Consider the following 25,419-nt stretch of genomic DNA (forward strand, 5'->3'; position numbering starts at 1 on the left):
GGTTCATTCTCCTAGAAATGAAGTTACTTGACTCTGAATGTTTATGGTTGATTACTGCTTCTTTGGGGAGGTTTGAATTTTTCTCTTGCATTTGTGTTCCCCAAACAAAGGGATACCTGAATAGTGCTTCATGTTATTTGTTTCAGATTTAGCATTGGAGTCAAATCCATCTGACCATCCTCGGGCAAGCACAATTTTCTTGAGCAAATCCCAAACAGATGGTAAGAAAACTTTTTTTCTCTTGAAAAGGGAGGAGAGAATAGTGTGCATATTTAGATCTTAATTGAGAAATAGCTACAGATCTAATTTTATTTCTATGGAATATTTTTGTTTCAACATTTTAACTCAGTATTGGGAGACATATGACTCTCCAGGTGTTTTTGAACTTCCAGTACTCCTGGCCTTTGGCTATGCTAGCTGGCATTGCTGGAACTTGCAGTCCAACAGCATCGGGGAGGCCACATTATTCCCGTATGTGCTCTGGATAGTGCATCTTCAAACAGCAGTTATTTTTATAGTATAGATGTTTCAATTTTGCTTGGATCATCCCAAACTAGCACATTGATATGCAGTTATGATACTATTGAATGATAACATTTCTGGTAATATACCTCTTTATGAAAAATAACTATCACCCTTCCCCACAGTCTGGTGCTTATAGATATCTCTTTTACAAGCTTGTTTGAGGAATGCATTTTTGATAGAGTAAATCTAATGACCCATGAGTTACTTCACGTGCATCCCAATCCTAACAGTCCAATGTAGAGTATGATTTTGTTGGATTGACATTCATTCTCTGTAATTTATTTCAATATTTCAAATGCAAGTTACCAGTGATATATCAATGTTGAACAGATGAACTACTGATCTGTTATTGGATAAATCATAGATATCCGTGACAGGTATGAATGTATACTAGAGAGAAAAACTCATAGCAACTGAGAGCATAATATATTTTATAATGTCATCTATTTAGAAATTTGCGTATTCTCTGATAGAAATCCTTTCTCCCTTTTCAGTGAGAGAGAAGAGGAAAAGCAACCACATTAACCATGTACGTACATAAAATAGATATGGGAAGTGTAAGTAAAAAACATGTCAGCTAGTTTTATAAATGATACAGCACCATCTTCTTTCACAAATTTAATCTGAATTGCTGTGTTTGAAATTAATGCGATTTAAGGGTACAGTCATGACAAGGATGTGGTTTATATTGCTCAGTAGAAGAAAGGTAATCCTTAACATCCATGCTGAATAGAATTGAAGCTGTTTAAAAATACCCATAGTTTTTTTTCCTTCTGTTTTGCACATATTGTACTAAGAGAACTAAAAATTGATTATTTACTTGGCAAAAATTAGCAATCAGAGAGAGTTCAAAACATTGTAGACTGGAAAGTTGATAGGACTTTTTGCTCAGAATGATGAAATTATTAACTGCATAGTGAAAATGAGATTACTCTGCCTGTTAAAAATCCTCTTTTCTCCCAGCCCTCTAGAGCACAGTGCCAGGTTCAGTAGTTAGCTGCTTTGTAGTATCGAGGCTTAGGTACATATATGGAAGTTGGGATTATTTAAAGCTATTGAATTTAAATACATCTTTTACAAGTGAACAGAAAACCATTCTTTCAAATGACTAATACCTTGATGGGCTAGAACATTCATATGTACTTTCGTGATAGTTAAAGAAGGAAGCTCACTTATGATTAGCAGGAGTAGTGACATTAAATTACTTTATAATACCACTTCTGTATGAGTTCTGCCAGCAAACATTGATAAAGCAAATAATCTGTCCTTCCTTTACTAATGAGTTTAAAGTATACTATGCCATCAATGTGGAGTGGAAGGGAAAAGTTCTCTAGATGCAATTGTTAATTATTATTATTATTATTATTATTATTATTATTATTATTATTATTATTATTATTATTTCTTACTTGCCTCTCCTCATGGCTCGAGATGGGTTACAGAACAATTAAAACACATAAGCACAGCAAAAATACCACAGATGCACATATTAAAATGTACCTCTATAAAAGCTACACACCAAAATGTATCTCTATAAAATACACAAAACAGAGATTAAACTAAGGACATGCAGTTATGCAGAGAGCTGGTCATGCTAAGTTTCCAGCAGACCACTCAGTATCAGCCCACTTCTAGGGACTCTTTGAAGAATGTCAGACTTTAGTAAAAAAAAACATTTAAAAGCACCTTAACTTCAGCAAGAATGATTTCCTATATTAGTTAATATAGATTAAAATTGCCTTAACTGTTAGGGAAACTGGCAATAGTCTCCTGCTTTGTAACTATAAAGATTCCATAGGCTGTCCAGTATAAATTGTCTATTCTTTTTTTTAAAAAAAACCAAACACCTGCATAAGACTGAAGTAAGATGCCTTCTGCTTTAAGATACCTTTCTGCTGGTTTTCAGAATGACTTGGTTGAAGAACAAAATTTGCAGGGTTAAAAAAGTGTCCTTAGGGAATGTGATGGCAAGGGGCTCTGTAGTGTGTGTCAATAGAGTTCCCCTGTTCTTAGTCATTTGCACACATTATTGTAAGTGGGGGGATATATTAAGTTTTGATAATGTGCTTCTGATGTTGAGGGAACAAGTTTTTTTCCTCTAATGTGCCAGCAGCCTGCAACATATATGTGTCCATTGACTATAACTGCTACTTTCATTTCTGCCAACTCCAGGGATTACCCTTTGAGTAATATGATATGATACTCTCAGTGAGGTCAAATTAGAATTAGTGTTAAATGTTACCCTCTCATGCTATTTTGCTTTTCAAAATAGCTTCAAGTGGGCCCTGACACAAATAGAGATTGGGAGATTTAACTCCCATCTCCCATTTCAAAATTCCATTAAATTTGTTCCCCGGTAGCGAAGTGCGTTAAAGCACTGAGCTGGAGACCGAAAGGTCCCAGGTTCAAACCCCGGGAGCGGCATGAGCGGCCACTGTTAGCTCCAGCTCCTGCCAACCTAGCAGTTTGAAAACATGCCAATGTGAGTAGATCAATAGGTATCACTCCAGCAGGAAAGTAATGGCGCTCCATGCAGTCATGCCGGCCACATGACGTTGGAGGTGTCTACGGACAACGCCGGCTCTTCAGCTTAGAAATTGAGATGAGCACCAACCCCCAGAGTCAGACATGACTGGACTTAACGTCACGGGAAACCTTTACCTTTACATTAACATTTTAGTATTTGGTGAGTATTTTCTAGAAATTGCACAGCAGGAAAAATTATATCTCCCTTTTCTTAGTTGATTCATATTAGCCTCTCCCTCCAGCTATTTTAAAGCAGCGAAAGCAGACGTTGAAATAACGTACGGTACATGTAATTTTAACTCTAGAGTTCCAAGTCACCTTTCAATGTTTTGATGTCTCTGTTTGCAGTTCTTATTTTTTCCACATGTCACTGTTGTCAAATAGACTACATAAGGAGCAGCTGTGTGAATGAATGGGTGTAGAGTAATCCTGGGAGTTTGGTATTTTGGTGCTTAAAAGTTTGCTCTCTTATGTAGATATTTGTAGCCCAGCATGCTGCTGTTGATCTCTGCCTATCACACTATTGGTTTTCAGTACACACATTATACACAATTATTACATATGCGGCATTGGGTATGCATGCTGACTAAACCCAGAACTCATGGGTTTTAAAACGATTTTTAAAAACTTTTCCCCCTCCTTATAGGTTTCCCCAGGGCAGCTTACAAAAAAATATAGTTCATGTTCAACAATATTTATAGATGACAGCACAGTCAGCCAGCCTAATCTTAGGAGCACAATAAAATGGTAAGTACCACTGGCTCTTGAGATGATCCAGTATTCTCTGACCAAATCTAGTTGGAAGTGCTAAATCCTGATTTGTTTAAGGTGAACAGGAAAATATCACCTCCCACCCTTCTAAAGAAAACAATAAACAAAACAGTTATGTGAAGCTCTGGGTCATGTATAAAAATGACTTTCATATAAGATATGCAGAACTAGTTCATTTTGGGCTCTGATGTTGGTCTGCCATCTAGTGGTGCCAAGTTAGCTCTTACTAAGTTGATTCCAAAATGCTCTGAATAAAGGAAGTTAGCTGAAATATTGCATTTTATAACATTTGTTGGTATCCTGGCTATCTGTATTTTTTGGTCTATTTGTTACTCCAGTGAAAATGTGTAGTTGAATAAGTCTCTATCCTTGCTATTGTCTTAGATCTTTTCATTTAAAGTAAGTTTACTTTAAAAATGAAATGACAGGTTAGGAAGAAAGAAGGGGCAAAGTTTATTATTTTACAACAAGGAACAATTCCCCTCCTTCAAGTAATTGAACTTTACCATTGTTTAAGCTGATAAAAGTCCTCTAATGCTTGAAACTCATTCTGAATGTGAAAGAAAAACCTGATATTTTTCTGTGAATACAACCAGATCATGCTTATTCAGATATCTCAGGGGCAGAGAAAGTGTGGACTGCAGTCTGCGCATTGTCCCTTTAGCTACCTGCCAGTTCCTACAAGTCCCCCAACCTTCAAAACCTAATTAAAATTGTCTTGACTTCCAGACAATCAGAAAGTAATATTGTCTCTAACTCTCCAAACCACTCCATAACCTCACCCCTTCAAATACCTTCATTGTTCCTGTTTCCCATCCAGAAGGATGATTAGCAGGGGCAGAACTTCACTTCCAGTCACTATCTTGGAAGATAAACTGGTATTTTGGCATGCCTGGGTCGGATGTGGCTTGGAGTTGGTATTTGTGATGAAAACTGGTACCTGGTACTCTGTTGTTGTCTACTCTAGAGATAGCTTAGATGTGTGATTGGGTCCTGTAACAGGGACTATTTCACAAGCAGAGTATGTTTCTTATAAGAGAAAATAGAATCTGTCACATATTTTCACTGCAGCCTTATGCATCTTTTCAACTGTGTCATGTATGAATCATGGCACAGTTGTGCCAAAGAAGCAATATTCAGGGTAGAGTGCTTGAACTAACCTTCCTTTCCTTCAGTTTGACAGAGTTTTGAAACTAAATTACACACAGTTCTTTTGGGCAATTGACTAGAGGTTTTGAACCAGGTTCTCCCCCATTCACTTCATCAATGTAGAAGTAATGAAATTGTACTTTAGATCATTCTGTTGTCTAGAACAAAGTCTCAACCATCATCCAGACAAATGAAAACCTCCACAGAATACCACACTCTAGGATATTTTCTGATCTCAGAATTCTAGTGTAATGCAGGGTATAAAAATGCCCTGTGTTCAGGTATAGATAAAATATAGGGTTATTAGTTATCCACAGTTTTAGGTATCCACAATGCTGGGTGGATTCTGGAATATGTCCCTAGTGGGTATCATACTGCATAGAAGCAAGAGTATTCTGTGGTATGCACACACCTAAAGCCAGAAGCACAAGTTCATATTGGGCAAAAATGTTAATTATCTTTAAAAACCTCTTTTACATGGCAGGTAGCTTTGGAACGCAGGAATGTGGATTCCTATTCTTTGATGGCAATGTCATAAAACTCTTATCTTATAAATCTGACTGTAAAAGAACTTTGCAAAGAAACATGACTCTGAGGGACTGATATTTCCCATCTGCCTGCCTGCTCAAGAGTTAAAGAGCTTTGTCACAGAGTACTTTAGATTCTTGTAGCTCAACAACCATGCAGAACAATCTGCTTCAATGCAGGGCAAGCTGCTTAAGGGATAATTCCATGCAAATAGATTTAGCCCATTTATAGGTGATGCCCTACTAGATGTTAACCCCAACTTATACTCCCCAAAGAAGACAACTCCATTGTGTGTGAATGTTCTTGGAGCTTATACATGGGAATGGAAGGAGAGTTGACTATCCGTAGTTAGCGAATGGTGATCATTCTTTTCTTCGCAGATTCTTAGTATGAAGTATATTAATATGAATCATGCACTGTTGTATTTAATGCTACTAAGCCAAGTTACCTCTCCCTTTTCCTTTTTCTAAAAGGTATCCTATCACACGACCTCTGAACTTCAACATTGTCAACATTAAGTTGCAAGCATATTCACTGATGTGCTTAAAATATTGCCTAGGACTAGGAAGTGATGCAATTATCATTAGTTCACTTTTATAGTAAAAATGAGTAAGTGGTTAGAGGACTTTGTCAGAGCTCAATAGCAAACGATATACAGCATATCTGGATTTCCTCTCAACTCAATACTCCCACCCCTGGTAGCTTCATCTCCAGCTTATCTACACAAACTAAATTCATTGACCTTTTATAATGAAATCATACCTCTCTTAAATCTGTGGGTGTCTTGTTTGATTTAATTGTGAAACCTTTACTCTTACTTCACTTAGCCATTAGTTAATACCAGTGTTGAAAGTTTTATGGTAGAATTTTAACATTCATAGATTCATTAGCATTTTAATATTCATAAATGCTTTAGAATTTTGGGTGAATGTGAACCTTAGGGGAAAAGACGAGGAAACAAATGTCTCCAACGTAGATTTTGGTATAAAATCTCTTTTTATTCCTAACAGCAATTTTGTATCAAAATGGAATCCATAGAACCACTTACAATGAAATGCCTTTTTCCCCCTTTCTCCTCACAGTGTTACATTAGCAATATACTATCACATAAAGAACAGGTGAGCAATTTTAGAAATTGTTGTTTTAATATCATTACAGTAATGTTATTTGTAATTTCGGTACCACTTCCTGAATTAGAGGTGTGGCTGAAATGTGAATCAATTGTGCTAAACTGGAGTGTAATCAGTCATTTTTTTTAAAGATTCGTATGTTCATATCTAAACATATAAAGAGGGGCATTCTATGAAATTGAAAACATTAAGTTCCTAAAGATAAAAAGTATTAGGCAGCTGGTTTGTAAATGAATTATTTCTCTACTTTGAGATGTGATTAATGTCTGTCTATTCAGAAATCTTCAGTGTTTTAAAATTCAGCTTTCCATATAAATCAGATACAATTTGAACACTAAATGATAAGTTTTTACTAAAATAAGTTAACTGGATGTAATTATAATTTCTCACCCAGAATTCATGCCTCTGCCAGATACATTTATTTTGTTCAGTGTGCTTTTCTATGTAAATTAAAAGCCTTGCTGTGAATATTTTCACTCTGTTTAACAACACAGACATTTCACCTTCTCCAAGAGAAAATAACTACCAGAACTTGTTGTAACCTTGTTTTCTGTGTTGTTCTTGAGAGAATGTGGATAAGGCAAAAAGAGTGAAGAAGTCAGGGTGCTTTGAATGTAATTTTCCTGCTTCTAGGCAGGGGGTTGGACTGGATGGCCCATGAGGTCTCTTCCAACTCTATGATTCTATGAAAGAAGCAACTCTGGAAAAAGGAAAAGAAGACAAAATGATCTTGTGTATACATTTCAAAACTTTTCTTCTAGGCCAGGTTATAAGAAGAATAGTCTAGTTGTACCCTGCCCTAAGACCCTATGATAAATGGCAGGATATAAATATTTTAATAAATATTTAAGGGGTACCATTACTCTTAAAATATGTGAAAAAACATCACAGGCAAACATGAATTAGACTTTTAAAAAACTTGATTTTCAATCTTGTTTTGAGTTCATCAGTCTTGCAGTGTTTTATTACTTAATTTATGATTAAAGAGCTCTGGGATATTGAAAAAATGAGGGAGAGAGGCAAATTCGTAATGGATAGTATGGGATTTCTGCATTTAATGCCATTAAAAAAAATTCTCCAAAAGTATATTCAACTGCCATCTTCTGTTGTTTTGTGTGAAATAGCTTTGTAAACTGAGCTGGGAAAGAAGAGTTGCAAATACAAGCTTCTTCAGGATGCATTTAACAGCAGGAGATTAGTGTTAAATATAGCACTCTGGAAATGAAGGAACTACTTTAAAGACAGGAACCACAGCGCTCATGAATTAGAGCTTAGGCTGGTTTCTTTGACTTCTTAAACATCCACATGAAGTTTTGCAGTATCTTTCATTTATGAAAACAGGATTTAAAATGTATCTGAGACGCATTTGTGGAAATGTCATGGTAAGTTGAATGGTCAGGGGTAGCACGGGAGGAAGGCCGTTTGCACAATTTCTGCTTTCATGCAAGGCCCTTTGCCCAATTTTGTCCTTCTCCTCTCATTGTAGCCCTGCATTCTTCTAAGAAAGGTTTTGGGACAGCAGGCAGCAGTGGGAGGGGATTGTAGTAAAGCTGAAGTCAGACTACAACTCTCACTATTTCTCACATTGGCTATGGTGGGTCAGACTATTTGGACTTACAGTTCAACTCTGCAGAATCAGGGTTGTTGTGTGTTTTCTGGTCTGTATGGCCATGTTCCAGAAGTATTATCTCCTGATGTTTCACCCACATCTATGGCAGGCATCCTCAGAGGTTGTGAGGTATATACAACAACCCTGTGATCCCGGCCATGAAAGCCTTCTGCAGAGACACCTGGTTTCTACCCCCAGCTTTTGAACATCTCACTCTTGCTATTCTTCACTTTCCCACATCCCTAATTTTGCCACCACTCTAATGCTTGGTAAAAAGCCTGTATTTGACTCACATGAAATGGCCTTTCAAATAAGTCTACAAAGGTTTACAGCCACATAAAATATATATTAGGCTCATTTGTGGCATCTATAGTAATATAAGAAAGATGTAAGGACACTTTCTATACAATTATTGTTCTCACTCTTTTGATGTATTCTATTACTATATATGCCAATAAAAATAATTTTAAAAGAGAAAGATGTAAGGGTCGTGGTGTGCTATTCCACTTGGTAAACATCTTTGTCACTCGTCTCATGGAATTAAGTGCCTCTTGCAACTAGGGTTTGACTACTGATATACCTAAAATAACAGAATCCAAAATTAAAGCAAGGCTTCACTTTGGCTTAACAGAAAGGCAGTATTGATACATGCATTAAATAAATGCACATTCCTTATGTGCTTTTTGTGCTATTTTTTGTTAGAGTCAGTGAGACATTTCATCAACTCCATATTATGGTAGGACAGATTTTGTTTTTTGTCTAGCACTGTCCAGTCAACTGGAGTTCTCTTCTAAAACAAACACTGAATCCCTTACAGGAGGATTAAGGGAATGTGTAACTCCACAAATGTTTTGGGATTGTAGCTTTTAAGTGGGCTGGTTTGGTCTGAAGCAGTGGTTCTCAACCTGTGCGTCCCCAGATGTTTTGGCCTTCAACTCCAGAAATCCTAACAGCTGGTAAATTGCCTGGGAGTTGTAGACCAAAACACCTGGGGACCCACAGGTTGAGAACCACTGGTCTGAAGGAAGTTACGGTCTAGCAGTACATGGAAGACTGAGGAGATTACATGTTGCTTAATTACACTGTCTGGGCTGCAATACCTTGAAATTCAACAAAGTTTGATGGCAGATTCCAAAACTACAAAGTGTATTGTAATGCTTTAAAAATGCTAATTTCAGCATTTTTTTTAACCAGAGGAATACAAAAGAAAACAAGGTACAGATTGTAGGCATACGCTGCTCATAGGGTGTAGCCCTCCTGAGATTGAGTTAGGTGCAAACTGCAAATGTATATATTGGTGAAAGCTTGGTAACATCAATAGCATGTATCTTTATGTGTTGCAGGGATTCAGATAGATCACTGGATATTTTTGATGAGAAGTCACATCCACTCACGGTAAATCTGATTGTTCTCTTAGTTTGACTTGATTTAATGTAAGCAATTGTATTTTTATTCTTGACATGTTATGCCTACCTATCTAAGTTTGCTTGTAAGGAAAACCAGGATTGTAGAAAAAAAATAAGAGAACATTCCTGGCTTTTAGCTTCTCCTGATAGTTCTTCAGACTATATCTGCCCAGACTGATTTTTTACTTCCTGGATTTAAGATCTGATGCTAGAAGAATCGCGGCCTTGGACTTTTAGTTCTGTGCCTGGTTCTGTCTATATTCCTTTTGAAGAAGACAGCTGGGATTATATTTAATCATGTTGGGGAAACTGTGCAGTGCTTCTAGAATCCAAAAGCTTATTCATGCATATGGAGGTAATTGTCATTTCCTCCTCCTGATGGCACCCTGCCATACAACTTTGGAATGTGTATCTGCCCCCTCCCTTTTTAAACCTAATGTGGAAGTGAGCTCCAGTAGAAAGGGATGATGCTTAAAAGATTACAGTATGTATGCTCTCAATCCCAATTATCATATGTAACCGATTCAAATTAATCCATGCAGAATATTTTCACATCACTAATAGCATAATGCTCTCTGCATGTTCAGTCAAATCTCGGCCCTGCTGTTATTTGCAGTGGAGTATTTAACATTATGTTACGTTTCAGCGTGAAGAAGTTCCAGATGACTACTTTAAGCATGACCCTGATCACAAGCACATCTATCGCTTTGTACGTACCCTTTTTAGTGCAGCGCAGCTGACAGCTGAATGTGCAATAGTGACACTGGTAAGGCTTCATTCATTGCTGCCACCTAGTGTTTAATGTTTGAAAATGAAGTCTTGCATCTTCTATATTTCCTGTACTAAGTTTAACAAATAGTAAAATATCTACTTGATGATGGTTTGGCTAAAGATAATTAAGATTGAAGTCCACTTTGAACATTAAGAATATTTCTGGTGCATTATTGTACCTTAAATCACACTTCTATATACTTCTACTAACAGCAATTTCACTGACGCTTGTATTGAAGTTTTCGTGTTCCATAAATATGACCCAAGCCCATTACACAAATTTAATGATAATACTCCAATTTTCTGGTATTACAGAAATGGAAAAGAAACATATTCATTTGCATCTTCTTGTGTCAGAACACTTGCACATAAAGCTCCATGCCTAATAAACAGTAACATTTGTTATTAATGGGGATTAAGGGCCTCTCTTAAATACAGTGGACTCTCAAGATCGGATTTCCAGTGACCATGAGTCATCACACCTCACATTAGTAAATGACAATAACATTAATGTGATCATGCCAATGTGTACATGTTGAGGTCGCTGCCATTTAATAATATGGGATGTGATCATCTATATTTTTTTGTATCTGTGGGGAGTTCAAGAACCAAACTCTTGCGAATAAAGCAAGCCCGCTATATTTCTACTATTGTACCTTTTGGTGATTCTTGTAGAAATATATGCAAATTAGAACAATCAAGAATTGGGAATCCTTTCACAGTATTACTTTGCATTATCAACATGGATGACTAGTTATGAACATTTCTTATGGAATACTTATTTTTATTCCAGTGAAAATAACAGAAGAGCCTTCTGGCACCTAAAAGAGTGACAAATCTATGACATAATTTGTTGACAGCCAGAATTCATTTCCATTGTCTTTTCTGGGCAGTACTATGGGAATTCTTGTGAAACATGTTACAAGATCAGAAATCACTACTAAGGGAAAATATGATACAGTATTTGAAACACTTGAAAAGCGTTACCACTAGTTGGCAGTGTTTCACCAAAAAAGAAAGCCTAGTTAAACTATCAGGCTGAGCATCCCTTATTCAAAACATTGAAACCAGAAATGTTCTTTATTGTTTTGAAATACTTATATATCCATAATGTGATATCTTGGAGATGGGACCCAAGTCTTAATATGAAATTCATTGATGTCCCATATACAACATATTCACATAGCTGCTACAGCAGTTTATTTATATCAAGTAATTTTTAGTTCAGTTTTAAATAGTTTTAAATAGAGTTAAATAGATTGTATTTGGTTTGATTCAAAACAGAAACTTTGGCTGTAGACAAATTATGGTGAACAAAATCTGTGTGTTGCATAGATAAAATGTGAATTATGAAGATATGAAAACAAGTTTTTTTCTCGGCAGGTTTACTTGGAAAGGCTTTTAACCTATGCAGAGATTGATATCTGCCCAAGTAACTGGAAGAGAATAGTTCTAGGTGCTATACTGCTGGCTTCAAAGGTGTGGGATGATCAGGCTGTATGGAATGTGGATTACTGCCAAATTCTGAAGGATATTACCGTGGAAGACATGTAAGTAGCATGTATTGGTTAGATTCGTTCCTCTTTCTTTGCTGCATCATATTTGCTAAAAATGTAGTATATTTAGGACAATTTATTTACAGTATTTATATTCCGCCCTTCTCACCCCGAAGGGGACTCAGGGTGGATCACATTATATAGATATAGGGCAAACATTCAATGCCCATATACACATAGAGATAGACAGACGCAGAGGCAATTTAACCTTCTCCTGAGGGGATGTTCGATTCTGGCCACAGGGGAGCAGCTGCTTCATCATCCACTGTGACGGCATTTCCTCATTCCAACGTCGTAAATTAGTTAAATTTGCCTCCCCACTTTAAGTGGTACCTTATTTCCTATTTGATAGATGCAACTATCTTTCGGGTTATTTTTTATTTTTAATTGACGGGTGCTCACCCTGCCACGGGCTGGCCTCGAACTCATGACCTCATGGTCAGAGTGATTTATTGCAGCAGGCTGCTCACTAGCCTGCGTCACAGCCCAGCCCCCATTGTATATTCTCCATTGTACAATAAATCTGTGCTTTTCCCTTTAATGACTCTTGTTCTCTGAAATCATCATTTTTAATGCTTCTAACTAATGGTGTGCATTCACTCTTTCTTATATGTATTCTTCAGCTATGGACACTAAAGAACTATTGTTGGGGACCAATGCAGCCAGTTTCAGCAATTCACATAAAATTGCTGATAATTTATACCACTTCTTCAATCTTGTGTACTTACCAAGTAAATGAGTGTTTTCCTTTAGAAATATATAACAAAAATAGCCAAAAAATAGCCAATATAAAATACAACCCACAGAGATGTAACATTTCCAGAAATGTTCTGACCATGTGGGAAAAACATTTTTGAAAACCCTGAAATTTGGGCATCACTAAGGTTCAACAAGAATTCAGCTAGGCTGAGTAAAGGAAATGACTGGAATGAGGATGACTGTTAGTAAGGGCACTGCCTTGACAGTGGAGGAAATGGAAGCGGCAAACATATGAATGGCATTGACTTGGTCCCTGTATGTGTCTGTTCTGTGTGTATCCATGCCTTCTGATGCCTCTTGGCTTATGGCACCCCTGTGAATTTCACAAGGTTTTCTTAGGCACAGAATACTAAGATTCTTTGCTTGACCAATATCTTGTTGCTGGTGCATAGCCACTCCAGGCAAGGCAAGTACTCACCTGTTGCTTTAGAAAAGTATTTCCTGTTATGTTCCTAATCTGCCTTATTTATTTTTCTCCTTGCCTCATCCAGGAAAGGTCTTTTTCCTCCATCTGTCTCTGGGCTATATTTCTTCTCCATCATTGAATTTTCTTGAAACTTTTGTTCATGTGTGTTTGTTATTGCCTTCCTCTGAAACTGAAAGTGTGACTTGTCCAATGTCATCTAGTGGGTTTCTGAGCCTGATCAAGGAATTCAGCCTAGTCCTTATCTAACACTCAAAGTACTACACCTCCCTGGCTAAGCTTAATTGCCTATTTTATAAATACAGTAGAGTCTCATTTATCCAAGCTAAACGGGCCGGCAGAACCTCGGATAAGCGAATATCTTGGATAATAAGGAGGGATTAAGGAAAAGCCTATTAAACATCAAATTAGGTTATGATTTTACAGATTAAGCACCAAAACATCACGTTATACAACACATTTGACAGAAATGTACTTTTTGTATGTCTTACGTGTTTTGACATGGTCAAAACTGACTAAACAATAAAGAGTTGTTGTTGTTGACAGAAAAAGTAGTTCAATACGCAGTAATGTTATGTTGTAATTACTGTATTTACGAATTTAGCATAAAAATATCACGATATATTGAAAACATTGACTACAAAAATGGCTTGGATAATCCAGAAGCTTGGATAAGCGAGTCTTGGATAAGTGACTCTACTGTAGATGTTAACTTAAAAGTCATACATAGTTCTGGGAAGAGGGGAATAGAATCTTGCACACATCATATCTAATTAGTATCTTGAAGTATAGAGATTTTCAACAATACTTTTAGGCCTACCTGGATAAGGTTAAAAATATAAAGTAGGAAATTTAGAAAAGGAGAAATAGAATTTCCCTCTGCTGAAAATTTTATTTGCGTTGCACTTCTGATTCTGTGATGAGAAATCTGAACCAAGAGGAAATTGTATCACTTGATTAGCTAAATGTTCTAAAATGCTTGCCTTAATGAAGTGTTGTAAGAATAGGGAAACCCTTCTAGTCGTGCATCTGGTAATCCTGTAGATTACGGCAAATAAAAAAGAGGGAACATGCTGTTCATTCTTGGGCTCCGCATCATGGCAAATATGGCAAGGCAAATACAAGGGTCCTTTTTGCTATTCCGAGGCTTTAAACCCTTATTAATAGACTTTTTAATCTCATAAAGCATTGTATTTTTATACAATTAATATGTATTAGTGAGGTCTGCACAAAAAGGGGGAAATGAATGCATGATCAGCTGATCATCAAAACATCATCTGATTTGCATTTCTATACACTTTATGGCCATATGAGCAGGAAATTAATTCTGGCTGTGGAGTTAATGGAACCCTAGTCCATCTTGCAAGGGAAAACACACAAAGCTTCTTTTCTCATTGAGAAATGAGCTGGCTAGATCATTTATTCTTCTTTGTTATCAAGCTCTGCAACTGAACTACGTTTTTTTTAAAGGAATGGTTGGCTGCTGTCCCCAGCCCCCCCCCCCCCCCCTTTTCAGGTTATCAAGAAATCGTGATGTAGACATTTAATACACAATTGTGCATCTGCTATTTCTATGGAGGAAACTGTGTTATCAACAGGATCGATGGTGTGGTTTTTGCTTTGCCCAGAGTAAATTGGGGAAAATCTATTTGGAATTGCACAGTTTGAATACATAGTTCAATCTACAGCTTGCAGAAAATGGGGGCTAAAAGGCAGGCAGTAATAATATGGGACGGCAACTCCTCTCACTAGGATGTGTGCCAGCCCTTAGTTTCTGCCTCTTTTCTTATTGTCAAAGTACCTTACAGCTGCCTTTTTTCTTGCTGAGCCTTTCCCTCCCATCTATAGCTAGACATCTACAGGTCTCTTTATTTAAGACTAGAAAACAGAGTGAATGGCAGTGTATTATAGTGGTTTGAGTGTTGAACCATTGACTTTGGAGACCAGAATTCGAGTCTACACTTGGTCATGGAAACTCACTGTGTGCCCATAGCAAGCCATATTCTCTCAGCCTCAGAGGAAGTCAAAGCCAACCTCCCCTTTAAAAACAAAATATTGCCAGGAAAACCATGTGATAGGATTGCTGGCACAACCACTGGAGTCATGCACTCCCAGGAGTGGCCGCAGGGGAGGTTCCAAACCAAGCACAATCCGAAGACCCAAAGACCTCAATGGCGGAGCAGGTGGAGGATAACATGATACATGTTACAACGGCTGTGAAATCTTCAAAGCGGGTGGACCTGAGCTGATACAACAACTCCACCAGCTCATTGAAAAGGTGTGGGTGACCAAGAAAATCCCAGCAGACTTCAAAGATGCCACCATCATCACCCTTTTCAAGAAAGGGGACAGAACAGACTGCGAGAACTATCGCGGTATCTCCCTTCTAACCTCCGCTGGGAAAATCCTTGCAAGAATCCTTGCAAACCGCCTTCTCCTTGTCTTAGAAGACACCCTCCCAGAATCCCAGAATGGCTTCCGGCCCTCCAGAGGAACAGTGGACATGATCTTTACTGCACGACAGCTCCAAGAAAAATGCAGGGAACAAAATCAACCTCTGTACATGGCATTCATTGACCTTGCAAAGGCATTCGTCACAGTGAATCACAGCGCTCTCTGGACCATCCTCCAAAAAATTGGGTGCCCTGACAAATTTGTGAGCATCCTGCGGCTCCTCCATGATGACATGATGGCAACAGTCTTGGATAGCAACGGCTCCCAAAGTGACCCATTTAAGGTGGAATCAGGTGTCAAGCAGGGATGTGTTATTGCCCCTACCTTATTTTCCATCTTCATCGCTATGATACTTCACCTTGTTGATGGGAAGCTTCCCACCGGGGTGGAAATCATCTATCGGACAGATGGCAAGCTATTTAACCTCAGCAGACTGAGAGCCAAAACCAAGGTCACCACAACATCTGTTATAGAACTCCAATATGCCGATGACAACGTAGTCTGTGCGCACTCAGAAGAAGACCAACAAGCCACTCTAAACACCTTTGCAGAAGCATACGAGAAGCTCGACCTCTCACTGAACATCGAGAAAACCAAAGTGCTCATCCAACAGGCACCAGCTAATCCCTCTGCAATGCCAGGAATACAGCTTAACGGTGTAACATTAGAAAATGTTGACCATTTCCGCTACCTTGGCAGCCACCTCTCCACAAAAGTCAACATCAACACTGATATACAACACCGCCTGAGCTCTGCGAGTGCAGCATTTTTCCGTATGAAGCAGAGAGTGTTTGATGACCGGGACATCCGTAGAGATACCAAGGTGCTTATTTATAAAGCCATTGTCCTCCCAACCCTGCTCTACGCCTGCGAAACGTGGACGATCTATGGACATCACACCCAACTCCTGGAGCGTTTCCATCAGCGTTGCCTCAGAAAAATCCTGCAAATCTCTTGGGAAGATAGGTGGACAAATGTCAATGTGCTTGAGGAAGCAAAGACCACCAGCATTGAAGCGATGCTCCTATGCCATCAACTCCGCTGGACTGGCCACGTTGTCCGAATGCCCGATCACCGTCTCCCAAAGCAGCTACTCTACTCCGAACTCAAGAACGGGAAATGTAATGTTGGTGGGCAGGAAAAGAGATTTCAAGATGGGCTTAAAGCCAACCTTAAAAACTGGCATAGACACTAATAACTGGGAAGCCCTGGTCCTTGAGCGCTCTAATTGGAGGTCAGCTGTGACCAGCAGTGCTGTGGAGTTCGAAGAGGCACGAATGGAGGGCTTAAGGGAGAAACGTGCCAAGAGGAAGGCCCGTCAAGCCAACCTGACCGAGACCGCCTTCCACCTGGAAACATTTGTCCTCACTGCGGGAGAACATGCAGATCAAGAATGGGTCTCTTCAGCCATCTACGGATCCATCCCCAGGATAGCAAAGATGGAGGACCATCATCCTCTAACTATGAGGGATAGCCTAAGTAAGTAAGTAAAGTCAGAAACAACAAGAACAAAATGAGAGTGCCCCTTTCTTGTGCAACAGTAGACTACTAGACAGTGTGGGCCCAATTTTTTAAAATGTTTTTCTTCTTATAGTGGTTGTGTTTACTGGTTTGTGTGGGTGAGATATTGTGGTGTATTGGTGATGTCAAAAAGCACATGTAACTTTTTACAGGAATGCTTCTGTTTGAACATACTGCATTGTATTCCAGTATTATGCTAATTGGGGTTGGAAATGACTTCCATGACTTCAGATTTTCCTAATATGAATTAATTTAAAATATATCCTTGAGGAAGACTATATTTTACCTTCTATATTTTAAGCTTGGTGGATGCTTTTTTAAAAAATTAATTATTTTTGAATTGACAAAAAATGGAAAATTTTCAATAAGAAGAAAACCCTGCACATTTAAATGAAAGCTAAAACAATGCTTTTTAACAGTATTTGACAACTTTAGAACTATTACCTAATGCTATTGCTTTTCAACCCATTTGAAGACTATAGTTGTTTTTTGTAGATTGCTCAGCCTCTGAATGCATAGGATGTATTTTGGTGGAATAAGATGAGACTGCCTTAAAAAAAATTCTTCCTATCTTGCCCTGGAAAAGTATCCTCTCAGAAGTTTCAGGACAGAGGACTCCTTTGCCTACCTAATGCGGCTAGCTTGCTTATTTATTTATTGCTAGAGATGAATCCATGTTGCCTCAAGAGGCTTTTTACTCCAAGATAATAGCAGCCGCTCTTCAGAGATCCATTTGTTGCCGTGGTGATATGCCCACTTCTTTTGTTGGTCTGGCTGTACTTCAACAAGGAAAAAAGCCTTTCCTGTTATCAACCCTCTGAAAATGTCTGCAAGTTCTTCAGAACTAATCAACAGCACACCCATCATTCGTTTCATCTGATAACTGCGGCACAGGGCCTGGTGAGAATGAGAATGGAAGGCGAATTGTGTACAGCTGCACTAATGGAAGTCTAAACAGGGCCTCCCAAGTCAGCCAAGGGAGTGTGCGACAGAACACAACCTTTTCCCCCAAGTTGGGGGTCCCGTATTTCAAATTGCCTATTGCTTCTTACAGAAACATATTAACATTGCCCCCCTTTTTAATGCTTTGACTGCAACATGCACCCTTTTTTCTAGTTCAAAAAGTATGGGTGAGATTTGTGTTTGTGTCTTAATAAAGTTTACAAGGTCCTGGTTTGTTTTCCACCAACTTGCTTTTCTTTTCTTTTCCAGGAATGAGATGGAAAGACACTTCTTGGAGCTGCTGCAATTCAATATCAATGTTCCTGCCAGTGTTTACGCCAAATACTACTTTGACCTTCGCTCCTTAGCAGACGACAACAACCTGAGCTTTCTGCTGGAGCCCCTTAGTAAAGAGCGAGCACAGAAACTGGAGGTAATGGTGGACTTTGTTTGGTGGTGGACAAAGTCTGTGGACTTTGTTTGCAGAACAGCAGTGTCTGTTGCTGCTAATCACACTAGTATGGCTTGCACAGCTTTCTGGTTTGGTTTTATTGGAAGGACTTCTACCTTAGTGACAGAAATCCTTCACATAATGATTATATTTTGTAACAGAATTAGAAAACATTTCTGTTCCTGGTTTGAAAGTGTTATTTCCTATTTAATTGTACAGTACTTATTATTATTATTATTATTATTATTATTATTATTATTATACTTTATTTGTACCCCACTAGCATCTCCCGAAGGACTCAATGCGGCTTACAAAGGCCAAGGCCTCAACACACAATATAACAGTACAAAACAAAAGGCAAATTAAAAACAATTAAAACAGTATAAACAACAAGCAATAAACAATACGCTAAAACACAATAAAACTGGGCCGGGCCAGAGTAATGGGTACAAGATTAAAAGTGCTGATGTGACAGGTGATATATAAGGCTTATAGGGCAAGTGCAGAGTGCGATATACGATCTTAGTTCTAATAAAGTGCTTATGGGACTTGGTGTTGGAGATTTCCTATTAATCTGGGAAGGCACATTGGAACAGCCAGGTCTTCAAGTTCTTTCTGAAGACTGCCAATGTAGGGGCCTGTCTGAGATCCTTGGGGAAGGTGTTCCAGAGTCGGGGGGCCACCACAGAGAAGGCCCTGTCTCGTGTCCCCACCAACCGCGCTTGCGACGCAGGTGGGATCACGAGCAGGGCCTCTCCAGATGACCGAAGTGAACGCGTGGGTTCGTAGACGGAGATGCGGTCACGGAGGTAGGATGGTTCCCAAACCGTTCAGGGCTTTGTAGGTAAGCACCTGCACCTTAAATTGGGCTCGGAAAGTAAATGGCAGCCAGTGGAGCTCCTTGAACAGGAGGGTTGACCTCTCTCTGTAAGGGGCCCCACTTAACATCCTGGCTGCCGCTCGTTGGACCAGTTGGAACTTCCGAGCCGTTTTCAAGGGCAGCCCCACGTAGAGCGCATTACAGTAGTCCAGTCTGGAGGTGACCAAGGCATGGACCACCCCGGCCAGATCAGCCTTCGCGAGGTATGGTCGCAGTTGGCGCACGAGTCTCAATTGTGCGAAGGCCCTCCCAGACACCGCCGACGCCTGAGCCTCGAGCGTAAGCGATGAATCCAAGAGGACTCCCAGACTGCGGACCTGTGACTTCAGGGGGAGTGTAACCCCGTCCAGCACAGGTTGCCACCCTATACCCTATACTTATTTGAAAATAGTTATTATACTTCAGAAACTTCATTTTTGTGGCTTCCACAAACTATGTTGAATTGGTTGAGACACTATCAGATATTCATTGGAAAAACTCTAGCAAAATGTGCTGCAGGATGTCCCATAGAAATAATTTTTTTGCAGTTTAATATACTTTTCCCATGTTTTATGATAGAACCAATTAGGAAATGCTATTTATAACCCAGGAACAAAAAACGTGTTATGTAGTGTTATCATTTTGGAAAGGCAAAACGGTCTCAAAAAGACACTGTGGATACAGACAAGTATGGGTTTGGATACAGACACAAACTGACTAGCCCAACAGTCTGCATATTTTACACATTATGATTGAGGCTGAAACCCCTGATACCTAGAAAAGAAGCTGTGTCACTTGAGAAAGAAAAAGATAATATGGGGCACCTACCATTACAACCTCTTCCTGGTGCCATAGGTCTCAACCAAATAAGAAGCATGCACATCTTGATAGAATTTTGTACACTATGACTGTAGTGCAAGCCTCCCTGTCCACTTAGAAATAAGTTTCATTAAGTTCAGTGAGATTTCCAGGTAAGTGGGCATAAATAAGTATTGTTGCTTCAGACTGTCTGTTTTCTTCAGAGGGTATCTTGATTCAAAGCTCCAAACAGGAGGAAAAGTCAGCCGGTTGTGGACAGTTGCTGAAAGTGCTTCTCTCTCACTTTGCGTTTCCTCCACTTTCCTTATTTTAGGTATCCTGAGCAGTAGAGAAATCAGTAGGGAGAAAATTAGCCGTTCCATAGAGCTGATGTGGCATCTCACATTCATAGTCGATTAGGATAATGTTTTCATTTCATTATTCTGGTCACACTTTGGGTTTCAGGTGAATTTAACAACTTCCCCTAGTTAATCATTATATACATCCTGTTTGAGTTCTTGAAACAAAATGAAGGGTTATTATAGCACTGGGTGGAATGCTGAGGTACTGTTCTATACAATTACAGGCATTTCCTAAGTTACAAACTTGTGTGTATTTGCAGTGTTTTTACCCTTATTTATATGCACTTTGCATTGCATTCATTCTGCATTTAAGTGGTCTTATCAGTTTATGAATCTGTTGGCAATTGTGGACTTCTTACCTCTGAGCAGATTGGGTCTTTGGACTGTAATAAAGTTTGGTTTTATTTGATTTGAAGTTATAAGCAAGATAGGTTCTGTAGGTTCATTGAATTTGTATGTAAGTTGGAACAGGTCCAGCAAAATGTGTACTCCTTGTCATTTGGCCCCAAAAGGTGCATATTATAGTTCCTGTCTGATTAGAATCCCCTTTTGAAAAAAAACCAAACCTTCCAAGCAATGGAATGGAAAACCATCGAAATGGATAGTTCAGGAGCCTCCCCTGTTTATTCTGCCTCAGTTTGCTTGGGGTGAATTTATGCTGTGGAATGAATGCAGTTTGGTACCACTTTAGCTGCCTTAGCTCAGGACTGTGGGTTCCTGAGAGCTGTAGTTTTACAAAGTCTTTATCCTTATCTGCCAAAGAATGCTATGCACCATCAAACTATAAATCCCAGCATTGCATGGCATTGAGCCAGGTCAATTAAAAGTTGTGTCTTGCATGAAGGAAAGGAGAGGTAGCAAGATACAGGAAGGGTGAAGGAGATATTGATAGGAAGAAAAAGAAAAGGAAGGTGGAGTGAGATCGATAGGAAGAAAGAGAAAAGGGGCTTGGAGAAATATCCATATGAGGAAAGAGGGTTTTGAGAGATCGATATGAATAAAGAGTTTGGAGAGAGATTGATGGGAAGAAAGAGGAAAGGGGGTTTGTAGAGACATAGATAGGAAAGAAAATTAAAAGGAGTTTGGAGAAATGTATGGGAAGAAAAAGGAAAGGGGGGTTGGAGATATATCAATAGGAAGGAAAAGGCATTTGGAGAGACATTGATAGGAAAGAAAAAGAAAAGGTGTTTGGAGAGATTTATGAGAAGAAAAGGGAAAAGGGGTTTGGAGCGATTGATAGTAAGAAAGAGGAAAGAGGGTTTGGAGATACATTGATAAGAAAAAAAAGGAAGTGGGTGTGGAGAGATAGACACACTTCGGCTCAGCACTAAGATTTCATGGAGGGAGTGAAGAGAGAAGCCAGTTTGTAACTATGAGTTGTACATAAGTCAGATGTTCGTAACTCGGGAATGGCCTATCCAGCCCTCTTTTCCTTTTCTTAGGCTGAATGTTTGCTTGATCTCCTAAAAGGAGATGAGCAGCTACCCCTTCATATCAGTAATGAACTTAGCAATTGGATCTGAACTTAGAAATTGGTTTTGATATTAAAATTCATCTATACACGTCAAGCCCATGGGGATTCACTCATAAATGTTAAGCTAATTAGCTTTGTTTAGAAGTTACTATGGAGCTTTTTGCTGAAAAGGGAGACATGAAAACATTGATTATATGTGATGGTTCTGTAAACTTGATATGCTGTAGGATGTTGCTCCTTTTTTTTTATTTTGAAAAAAGATAATGCTTCTTAAAGAAAGTAGGTATACCTGCCCACTTCAGAACAAGTCTCATTAAGGTTTTTCTCAACATAGTAGTAGTTGTTTTTTCTATAAAGGCACAATGTAAGACACCATTGATTGTAAAACGTGCTGTAATTTCAGTATCACCACCAAAAATACATAAAATCCACCTGCAATTCTAATTACACACCCCGTTTTAAGAGAGGTTTATATAGGGGGGGGGGGAGTGCATGTTAGAATTGAAGAAATACAGTAGTGTAAAAAATAAGGCTGTGCTAATGCTGAACACATACTTCTGCCTTGACCGTGTTTTTCAGGCCATCTCCAGGCTATGTGAGGACAAATACAAAGATCTGTCAAAAGCTGCTATGAGACGATCGTTCAGTGCTGATAACTTAGTTGGCATTCGCCGTTCTAATGCAATCCTCTCTTGAGCAAGATGAAAAGCTGCGGCATTGTGGCACCAGCATTCCTACGAACAGGAATACCACCTTCACTCACAGGTCAGCAGTGGCGGCATCTTCCAGCCAGAGTGAGGGGTGAGCAAATCCAGCCAAGGAAGTCCAGAGGATCATAATAATTCCATGGGATGCAGGGGGGGCGGGGAGATGGGACCTCGACAAATGGGCACACTCTTTTCAAACTCCAGAAACGCAAGAACATTTTGGAGAGTGTTTTGTTTCCTTTTTCTCCTCACCCCCGCCCCCAATCCACAGACATTTGCTTACTGTGTAGGCCTATAGCTGTGAACTATGTGAGTTTTTAATAATGACTAGTTTTAATTTTAGAATTTGAACGTTAACACAGCAAGAGTCACAATGTTTCCCTCCCTCAGTCAACCAGGTCCTGGCTGCAGTTGCCTTTCAGAGTCAGTGCAGTGCTCCTGCTCATACAGAGTATGTATAGCCACTCTGGAAACAGTGCTGTAGCACCAACAAGTGACCAGTTCTTCTCCTGTCCCACTCCTTGCACCGCACATTTACTAACAAGGCTGTTTGATTGGGACATTGGTATTCAGTGATAGACCAAGGAGCTGCTAAACAGCAAGCATATAGCTTCCCTTCATAAACACAATGTCTCTATTTTGACATTGTCAGGGGATTGAAATTGTCTTTCGACTACAAGAAAGAAATGGCATTCTGTGTTCACTGGGAGGAAAACAAGTTGGTCAGGGGGCCACTTCTTGTCAGCTATGTTGTTTCCCATGTTCATGCCCTTTTTGGCCCGGCCTGGAAGAAACACAGTCCATAATACTGTTTTTTTTCTTTTTGGCTGAAATTCTGAATAGAACTTCATTGAAAGCTTAGCTTGAACAAATAAACCGGTTTGGTGATCAACGGACAATAAGGCTGCTCTGCAAAACTTTTCTACTGCAAACAATGGATATGGAGCACGTTTTTGCTTTTGTCCTGTGCTTCCAAAAAGCTTTAGATTCACAGTGGGGAAGTCTTTTGATGACCCTGGCCTTGCTGATGAGGGAGGCATGATAATCTTTAGTTCATGTAATTGCCTTTTAGAAGACTTCTTTTATTAAAAGCCTGGTATTTAATGTCCCTTTTTCTGGAAGTAAACTACAAAAGGCTGAGTTTTTCCTCTAAAGCAGTGGTTCTCAACCTTTGGGTCCCCAGGTGTTTTGGCCTACAACTCCCAGAACTCCCAGCCAGTTTACCAGCTGTTAGGATTTCTGGGAGTTGAAGGCCAAAACATCTGGGGAACCACAGGTTGAGAACCACTGTTCTAAAGCTAGTTTGCTCTTCCAGAAATGGAATTTAAATGAATTCATCTTTTTGTTCCAAAATTAGGAAGCATTAAAAAACTTACCTGGACTGCAGATCTTCTCAGCTTCAGGTCAAAATATTTAAATCATTTGTATTTCAAAACATCCAACAACTGGTGCAGCACAAACCCGTGTGCAGCCTCTCTTATAATCGTTGTATTTAATGCCGAGTCCAACTTGCTTCCCGAGTGTACACAGGTCCTCAGACTGTTATGGTCTCATGCAGTATTTTAACTTACCAGCCGCAAGCAGGTGTTCCACGAAGTCTGTGGTTTCAGGTATTGATCACAATTCAATTTTGAAACAAATGCTACATCTTCAGGTGGCTTTTCTTTCTCATGTTTGTATTAAAAGAGAAGCTAATAATAAACTCTATTTTAATTAAGATTGGGCATTGTTGCTTCACTTTGTATTCCTCTTTCCCAGGGTGTTTATCCCAACTGGATTTTTGTGCATCCTCCTCCTTATATCACTGGGCACATATGGATACCTGCAGCAAACATCACTGAAACCGTATGCCACAGTGCCTGCTGGACTCTACTAACCTGTTCGCCTCATGTTTGTTGACAAAAGACCAAATCTGCAGTCGGAAGACTTTGCAGAGCAACTTGCACTAATTATGCAGATAAGGATGTGCAACAGCTCCAGCACAAAATAATAGAAAGCCCCCCACTCTATACATTCATAAGATCTAAAAGGCATAGACACCCAATATCGTTTTCACCTGGCACCATGGAGACTTGAAACTCAGCACCAGGTTCGCCGCCCAGCAGAGAGCATCCCATTAACTCAGGTATCGCCACTAAAAAGACCCTGTATCAGATCAGCACCTGCCTCTCCTTTGAAGGCAGGAAGGAAAGGGTCTTTGAGAAGTACTGTAGTGGCATTTTAATACTGGGTCCTACTTTGCTACGTGGCCATGTGGAGAGTCAGGAAAAAGCATCTTTGGGATAGCCTGACAGCTGAAATTCTTGTAGTTTGCAAGTCTATGTGAACCTCTTTCATGTCTCACAATGAACTTTCCTGGTTTACTGAGAAGTAATTTCATAAATTGTATACTGTGTATGGTTGTGCAATGTGTTTCCTTATTACCATTTTAATTAACAGTCATTGTAAATACACACTACAACTAGATTTGGTTTATCAGAACAAATCTGGGAGCCCCCAGATGGCGTAGTGGACTAAGTGACTTGAAGGTTGGGTTGCTGACCTGAAAGCTGCCAGGTTCGAATCCCACCTGGGGAGAGTGTGGATGAGCTCCCTCTATCCGCTCCAGCTCCATGCGGGGACATGACAGAAGCCTCCCACAAGGATGGTAAAAACATCAAAACATCCGGGCGTCCCCTGGACAACGTCCTTGCAGAC

General features: G+C 39.4%; 1 protein-coding gene across 2 annotated transcripts in view; it reads left to right on the top strand.

The window, feature by feature from the left end:
* ccnyl1 (cyclin Y like 1) overlaps positions 1–25,117 on the top strand; it is a 50,182-nt gene extending 25,065 nt beyond the window's left edge. Inside the window, exons 2-11 of one of the 2 annotated variants that reach the window (XR_001730766.2) lie at positions 147–221; positions 1,020–1,054; positions 3,698–3,798; positions 6,582–6,617; positions 9,582–9,633; positions 10,291–10,410; positions 11,799–11,965; positions 18,342–18,504; positions 22,595–22,780; positions 24,481–25,117. Coding sequence is in view for 1 of the 2 variants with exons in the window: in XM_008118772.2 (XP_008116979.2) it covers positions 147–221; positions 1,020–1,054; positions 3,698–3,798; positions 6,582–6,617; positions 9,582–9,633; positions 10,291–10,410; positions 11,799–11,965; positions 18,342–18,504; positions 22,595–22,711 (866 nt within the window). In the remaining variant the exon portion in view is untranslated. Of the gene's footprint in view, positions 1–146; positions 222–1,019; positions 1,055–3,697; positions 3,799–6,581; positions 6,618–9,581; positions 9,634–10,290; positions 10,411–11,798; positions 11,966–18,341; positions 18,505–22,594; positions 24,440–24,480 lie in introns of those variants that run through there. The other variant, XM_008118772.2, reaches the window with a different exon arrangement.
* The last annotated feature ends 302 nt before the right edge of the window (positions 25,118–25,419 follow it).

Source organism: Anolis carolinensis, chromosome 1 (assembly GCF_035594765.1).
Source record: "Anolis carolinensis isolate JA03-04 chromosome 1, rAnoCar3.1.pri, whole genome shotgun sequence".
Classification (NCBI taxonomy): domain Eukaryota; kingdom Metazoa; phylum Chordata; class Lepidosauria; order Squamata; family Dactyloidae; genus Anolis; species Anolis carolinensis.